The sequence below is a fragment of the Olea europaea genome, chromosome 19 (assembly GCF_002742605.1).
Source record: "Olea europaea var. sylvestris chromosome 19, O_europaea_v1, whole genome shotgun sequence".
NCBI classification, from domain to species: Eukaryota; Viridiplantae; Streptophyta; class Magnoliopsida; order Lamiales; family Oleaceae; genus Olea; species Olea europaea.
In genome coordinates, this window is record NC_036255.1 from 2,671,546 (window position 1) to 2,680,108 (window position 8,563).

General features: G+C 36.6%; 1 protein-coding gene across 2 annotated transcripts in view; it reads left to right on the forward strand.

Moving 5' to 3' along the window:
* Positions 1–1,024, forward strand: part of LOC111368492 (heat stress transcription factor B-2b-like) — a 2,473-nt gene extending 1,449 nt beyond the window's left edge. For both annotated transcript variants that reach the window (XM_022989757.1, XM_022989756.1), the window contains exon 3: positions 178–1,024. In XM_022989757.1, coding sequence (XP_022845525.1) covers positions 178–888 — 711 coding nt within the window. In that variant the 3' untranslated portion in view covers positions 889–1,024. The remainder of the gene's footprint in view (positions 1–177) is intronic.
* Positions 1,025–8,563: the final 7,539 nt, after the last annotated feature.

The window sequence follows — 8,563 nt, forward strand, 5'->3', positions numbered from 1 at the left end:
TGTTTTTCTTTTTTTTTTTTCCCTTTTTTTTTTTTTTTTTTGATTAAAGAAACTAATGTTTTTCTCGACGAGTGTAAATTCTGGCCCCTGTATGTATCAGGGAAATGAAAATTTCCGTACTGGAAATTTCTGAATTTTTTTCTTATGTTTTCGGCTGTTTTTGATGGTGAATCGCAGGGATTTAGGAAAGTAGTACCGGATAGATGGGAATTTGCAAATGAATGTTTCAGAAGAGGCCAAAAAGGACTGTTAAGAGACATTCAGCGCCGGAAAATCTCGTCTGGCGCCGCTGCGGCAGCAACCACGACAATCGTGGCCAATGCCCAGGCAGTGACTGCTGCTGTTCCGTTGGCTGCAGTTGCAGGGCACTCTCCAGCGAACTCTGGTGACGAGCTGGTTCTCTCCTCAAACTCTTCTCCTGCCGCTACTGTCTCTCCGGCATTGTCGTTGCAGACTTGCACGACTGAACCAGAGCTTCTGGAGGAAAATGAGAGATTGAGAAAGGAGAATTCACAGTTGAGCCAGGAATTAAACAAATTGAGGAGCTTGTGTAGCAATGTATATAATTTGTTGTCGAATTACGTGGAAACTCATGGGGATACATGTAGAGTATCGTTGCTGGAGGGAAGAGCGTTGACTTTGATGCCAGAAATGCAGGTCAGAGCGGAGGATAATGGTGGACCAAAATCTACCGCCACGGCTCCGGCGATGGAGGCCGAGGTAGAGATGACTCCAAAGCTCTTTGGAGCTTCAATTGGGGTGAAACGCGGGAGGAGTGAAGACGGCCTGGCAGAAGATCAGGTCCGTAAGTGTGACTTGGACGTAAAATTCGAGCCGTTTGATCCTAGCACTAGTAAATATCAAGAACGTTGCACGGATAAATTATGAATGAAAAGGCCTTTTTGTGAAAATTAGAAACGGATATTATTAGTGTGGGGCCACTAGATAAGAGAGATGTGGATAATGTAAGACGTGGTGTATTTACGTTATTTTAGATTTTAAAATGCTATATATATTCACACAACATTTTGCTCCAATAAAAATATCTTCTCTCACTTTTGCCTCTTCTGAATTTGAAAGGGAAAAAAAGATTAAAAAATTAAAAGGGTGTTTGAGCTCCTTTCTTATGAAAAAAAATCCATTTTAGAATAGCGAATTGATGAAAAATGTGTAGTTGAAAAACAAAGAAAAGTTTTTAATTTACGTGTAATATTATTTTAATTAATAATGTGTGATTAAAAAGAAGTGAGAGAAAAATGAATTTTAAGAAGAATGAGAATCAAACAAGATCTAAATTTACATTGTTTATCAAAATATGAAATTTTACATTTTCTTTGTATCTCTTTATTGAAAAGGTTTTCGATCATTTTGAAGATTTGAATACCACAATTTGAGATGCTCAAAATTAACAACTCTAAAACTGTACATGGTTAAATTTTCTCAAATTTACTAGGCTTTGTTTTTGAGTTAATTAAAAGTATGGAGCAATACATAACTATTACACTATAAAAATCACATTTCATAATTAACACACTCTTTAAAAACTTTTCGTAAGCCAAGTGATAAATCAAATTATTAAATATATGATTACAATGTAATATATACTAATTTTCTCTCAATATCAATTGACATGCTGACATTATATCCTCACCTCACAGATACGTGGTGGTTGTGATAATGCATTGCAAGTGATGAAAGTGCATTGAAATTGATTTGTTTGGTGGTGGTGGTGGGGGTGGTTGCAATGTTTTAGGCACTGTGTGGTTGTAATAGTGTTGCATTGTAGGTGACTAGATTTGTAACTAACGTAGTTATCTGTGATCAGATTTATTGCTTATGACCATACTTGTATTATTTGTGACTAACTGTGATCAAATTTATCTTTAGTGTAGTTGCTGTGATCAGGTCAATCTAATTTGTGATTATATTGTTATGATATACTGTGATCAAATTTGTCTTCAATGTAATTATCGGTGACCATTTCAATCTTAACTATGACAGTATGTGATCAAGCCATAGTCAGTCACAATTAACACCAAATTGGTCACAACCAATCACAATAAACACATAATTAGCTACAGATGGTCACCACAAACAAATCTGCACACACCGCAGACCAGCACCACAATCCGCTACCAGTTCTTTTTGAAAGCATAACGCTGGTTTATCAAGAATACACAAGAAAAACACTTCAAATTGTTGATTAATCGTCAAAGATGGCTTAAAAGCAGGAGCAGGGTCGGTCAAATCGTCTGTAGATACATAAACTATTTGAATAGAAGTTATGGACCCTTTTTTGGTAGAAGTAATTCTTTCTTGTAAAGTACCCATTTCGATACTCAGTGTAGGTTGATAACCGGCAGGGGAAGGCATTCTGTACATATCAATATTAAGCACTTCAACATCCATTGCGGCAAACATTCGATAACTTTGAGCTGAAACCTAACACAATTTGAAGGCCGAGCTTCCAGCGCTAGACATCATCATTTACAGATGACTTGTCATTGTTGTTCCCACTAGACAAACGAGCACCTTCACTTCTTAATATTTCATGAACAACAAAATGCAAAAGTTTGGTTTTCTCATCGACCCCTTTAACATCAACAAGCTTGAGGATTATGTTCAACTTAAAGGCATGTGTAACACCCTGATTTGTTCCAACATTCATGTGATTTCAGATCTTCAAAGTTGCTTCTAAGATGACTAACAAATCGGCCGCTCACTCCATTCATCAAGGAATAATCACCAACAACATCGATTATCATATGTCTACTATAAGGGGCCATATGTTTGGCTCCTTCTAAACACACATTGCAGCAGCAACAACAAAAGTTTGGTATAATCCCCTTTTCAGCACCATTCAGAATAAGGATCTAGATCCATGTCCCACAAACACCCATGTGATTTTAAAGCTGCCACGTATTTTCTCTCCAAAACCTTAATATAAACGCCATCCTTTGCACCACTTGCACACCAAAACCAGCTCCTTCGACGATGATGGAGGTGACCATCTGTGCCACTGCGATGGGATGAGGTGATTTTTGGAGAAAACCTAAAAAGAGAAAGTAAATGGACGAGAATTAATTGGAAAAAATATGGGCTTTTTGCACAGAAAGGTGGGTGCATGGGAAGAGTTGGGGAAAGATGATTTTTGGAAGAAAACATAAAAACAGGAAAGTACAATGAAGTGGAAATTGATTGAAAAAATCTGCGTTTTTGGGAATAGGTGTGGAGGATGGTAGCATGGATGGGTAAGGCTATGAATAAACTTGACTTTTGAAAACAAATTTATAACATCTGATTCATGAAATATAATGTTTAAAGAAGGTTTTGAGGTATTTTCCCCTAAAAAATGGGCCCTCTAAAATAGTTGTTTGAGTTATTTTACATACAATCTGATACGAGAATAGCTGCCACATTAACAAACCAAGAGAAGGATTTATCAACTACAAGGACACGTAAAGCACCCACGTGGCTGAGGGAGTATCAATATTAAAATAGAATTAATTCAGCCAAGTATTTTATTTGTTATTTCTGTTTTGATTACAACAAACTGGACAGGTGTCCAATTGTGAGGCAAAGAAGGATATCCGTACTCCCTTACATATGTAAAATTTTACAATGAAATGGAGGAATCCAATTGCTTCAATTCTTCTTCTCTTTTCTGCTTAGGAGGTGTACAACCTCGAATTGTGCAATTATTTTCTTAACATTTGGTGCTCTTGTTGAGAGTAAAACTTGGAGGTCAGCCATGGCAGATTAGACTCGAGCTTATTTATCACAAGCTCTTGAAGATTGCCTAAATCGCTTGGCATCGCATGATGAGCAGTTCAGTTCTTTCGGCAACATTCTCAAGGAAATAAGCTTGAAATTAACGTCAATGGAAGGTCAAATAGAGCAGAGTCTGAAAAATCCCAGTGTTGATGTATAAGGATCAACTACAAGTCCAACAATTCGATAAGAGCAAGCATTAGTGGGCGAGGGTAATACCGTGCAACCTATGAGAACTTTGAAGCTCGATGTTCTGCGTTTCAATGTAGAGGATCCGCATGGATGGATTTTTAGGGAAGAGCAGATTTTTTTTTTCATGAGACTCCAGATCAACCACGCTTGATTATATCTTCTTTTCATATGGATGCTGATGCACTGCATCGGTATCAATGGATGCATCGTAATGGGTTACTTCCATCGTGGCAAGAACTCCTTAAGGCACTTTTGGTTCAATTTGGTCCTTCGGAGCACAGAGACATCCAAGATGAGCTAGCCAAGCTTACCCAAACAATTTTGAACTATTTAAAATCAAAATATCTTAATTTCCAATTCCATTGGAGTCCAATGGAGTAATGTATGATAGGAATCATACTCTTTCAATCAAAGAACTATTTTTTTTTTATAGGATCTCCTCTTATAAATAGACTTAAAAATTGATTAAAGTTCTTTTTGTATCACTTTGCCTATTTATTCTTTTGTTCCTTTAGTAGGCCTAGTATTTTCGGCAATTGCAATGGCTTCTTTATCTCTTCATTTTCAAAAAAATTGGCTAATTATCAATCAAGATTCGAAGCTTTGGCTAATCAAACAACTGGAGGTTCAACATCATTTCTTTAGAGTTGTTTTAAATAAGGGTTGCACCATGATATTCGACGAGAGGTACGTACATTGCAACCAAAATCTCTTATCCAAGTGGTAAACCTGGCTAAGTTGATGGAAGATAAATTTAATGATATGGGCATAAGAAATTTGCCCAACAAGTAGACTTTTATCCCAAATATCAAGCCATATCGCAGTTCGCCCCTATTACCTACTCCCAAAATTCCTCCGAGTAATGCTTTGATTAATGATAAGAGTTTCGGTATACCTGTTAAGAGATTGTCGATGGCTGAAATGATGGAACAAAGAGAGAAGGGGCTGTGCTTTAACTGTGATGCGAATTTGGAAATGGGCATAAATGTAATGCCAAACTCTTCGTATTGATGCTTGAAGATGAGGAGAGTTTCAATGATAATTAGTTGTTGCAATTGGAAGGGCCCCAAGAAAACGAGAATATCGTTGAGGAACCGCCACTTGCAATCAGTTTCCATGCTATGGCTGGGCAGCATTTTCCTCGCACCTTGCAATTTACAGGGACAATCACAGGGCAAAAGGTTCAAATTATGATAGATGGAAGATCCACTCACAACTGTAAGTGTTATGCCGACTTTAGACATAATCACCTTTTAATATATAGTTTATGCGATTTATGGCATATCTATTATTTAATTAATTAATATTCAACTGAATTAAATAATGGAATTCCTAGATTCAAATCATAGTAATTTGTTAATCATAAGGAATTGTGATTATGAGATACAAATTATATATGATTGAATATTAAATTATCCATAGTCGTAAGTAATGACGAGATATGGATATCGTTATTAGGATAGACCATCATGTATGACATTTCTCACTTGTGAAGTAAGTAGCTGATCTCACAAGCTAAAGTGTGGTAACATTTGAATGAATACGTGAATGTTTTGTTATAGAACAAAACATTGGAGACCCATCGAGAAATTTCACATGGATAACTATCTGAGTGTCAGTGATTAAACTTTAGCATTCGGTAGTAGAATTGGTCCTTTGACTTGAGGTCGTCATAGTGCCTTATATGAGGACATCATGCTTTGACGATGTTGGAGTTGCTATGCCAAAGGTTGTTAATATAGCATTGTTCGGATATGTCAAGAATCGTATGAAGGTTATAAATCATCAATAGAGAATTCGTCACTCTTAGATAGTAAGAGATTATGATCTGGATTTCATTCAATTAAGTCGATATCAAATTCCTTGGTCAAGATGTACTCAAAAGTCAAAAAGGAGTTTTCGACTTATATTGACTTAATAGTTATAAGAAATATATGATTAATAATCGAGATTGACACACTTTTATATCTAGTAATTGATCGGATCATATTGACAAAGGGATTATAGTTTCACGGTGAATGAACGAGTTTGGTTTTATCATACCATGTGATATTTTCCGTCATATGCATTGCCTTGACACATTGCTAGATGTCAATCTGGGACGACGAGTGTGATTTGATGATAAATTAAAAGGGTGTTTTAATTTATCAATTTTGATTAGATCAAAATAATATTTCACTTTGTTAGGTATCGTGATCGGGAACCTGATAGGTCGTACACAAAAGGAGAACTGGAAGATTGTGATTTGTCAATTAATTAATTTAACAAGCGTTGGATAAATTAATTAATTGGGTTGCTTATTTATAGGCCTGAATTAATTAATTTACGGATCGAATTTAATTAAATGGTTAATTAAATATTTGACTGGGTCAGACTAAACCCGTTTGAGCTTATATAAATATGACTAGAATTTTCAAAATCTGTAGAGAATTCATTCTTGGTAGCACAAGAGAAAAAAATTATAATCTTACAATCTTGTTTTCTGTGTGGATCACCGTTGGAGGTTGGACAATTGAAAAGCTGTAAGTGGCAGATCAAGGTGCTAGAACAAAGGAAAAGTAAAGAAGTTTGCAAATCTCTAAAAAGTACAATCTTTATCACAATTCCTATCTAAACCCAAAGATGAATCCTGGTTAGAATTGAAATTCTTTTTTATTTCTGCTGTGCATGATCAGTAAATTTCCAACAACAACTTTATCCAAGAGCGGCTAGTTCAACACTTATGGGTGCCTGTTCTTCCCTCCAAAAATTTCTCTATATTATGTGGGAATGGAGAGTCCATGGCTTGCACATGGCGCTGCCCACCTCTTCCAGTACAGATCCTACAGCATTCATTTCTAGTTGATTTCCACATCTTACCAATACGAGGGGTAGATGTCATGCTAGGAGTACAATGGCTTGAACTGTTGGGACCAGTAATGATGGATTACAAGGCTCTGACCATGTCTTTTCATTGGGAAGGGTAACAATTAGAGCTCAAGGGCGAGTCTCTTATTGCTCTACAACCATTCATTTTAACCAACTTAGGAGACTGTTTACAACTGATGCCATTATGTGTTGTTACCAGCTAACTTTAATAGAATGATCTGGGGAAGAATTGGGAAGTGAGCTGATTGAACTGAATGAGGAAGTACATAATGTTTTAATCAGAAATTAGGAGGTGTTCGAAGATCCCAAAGCTTTACCTCCTCAACTGGACCATGATCATAAAATTCATATTATATCTGGAGCAAAACCAGTTAGCATTCGACCATATCAAAACCCTCATTTTCAAAAGGGGAAAATAGAGAAGCTCATAACATAAATGTTGACATCTGGAGTAATAAGACCAAGTAAATGCCATTATACGTCTTCTGTGTTGTTGGCGAAAAAGAAGGATGGCACATGGCGGTTTTGTGTCGACTATATAGATATCAATCGAGTTTCCATAAACGATAAGTTTCATATTCCCACAGTCGATGAATTATTAGATGAGCTTTTCGAGTTTCCAAGATTGATCTCCATGGCGGATATCACTAGATATGAATGGAGCCCGATGACATTCACAAAACGACATTTAGAACTCACGAAAGTCACTATGAATTTGTTGTGATACCTTTTGGCCTTATGAATGCGCCTTCGACATTTCAAGCTGCTATGAACAGTTTGCTCAAACCATTTCAGAGAAAATTTGTGATCATTTTTTTATGATATTTTAGTGTACAATAAGACACTAAATAATCATGTTGAACATTTACGACTTGTCTTGGATTGCCTAAAGGATAATTCCTGGAATGCTAAAAGGAGCATATGTAAGTTTGCACAGAATCAAATTGAATATTTGGGTCACATCGTGTCAGCCAACGGGGTTGCGCCTAAAACTTCTAAGACTCAGTCCATGTTACGGTGGAAAACATCAGCTAATATTCGACAGCTCCACAGTTTCCTTGGTCTTATGGGTCATTAACGTCGTTTTGTAAGGAATTATGCAACCATAGCCGCTCCACTCACGTCATTACTTCAGAAGGATGCTTTCAAATGGTCTCAAGTAGCTAACGAAGCCTTTTAACAATTAAAATCAGCCATGACTCAAGCCCCAGTTCTAGCTTTACCTGACTTCAAACAACCATTTACTATAGAAACTGATGCATCAGGGATTGGGATAGGAGCTATCTTGGTTCAAGCTTCATACCCTATTGCATATTACAGCAAAAACTTAAATTCCAAAATGCAGTAAGCTTCCACTTATGTTTGAAAATTGTATACAATTATAGAAACAGTGGCTAAATGGCGTCAATACCTTCTGGGTAGAAAATTTCTTATCAAAACGGAACACAAGAGTATTAGGGAATTGATGTCACAAACAATTCAAACTCCGGAGCAGCAGAGGTTTCTGGTCAAAAACTTTAAAATTGTCTACAATCCGAGAGCCAACAATAGTGTGGCAAATGCCCTTTCTAGAAAAGATGAAGAGAATGCTACTTCTAAAGTGCCAACATTGTTGTTGACATTGGCACGACAAACTAGTAAGCTTTTTGAAAAATTGAAACAAGAGACCAAACAATTACTTGAAATCATTCAATTACAGCAAGTAAGGATGGCAAAAAGGCTCGAGGGCTCG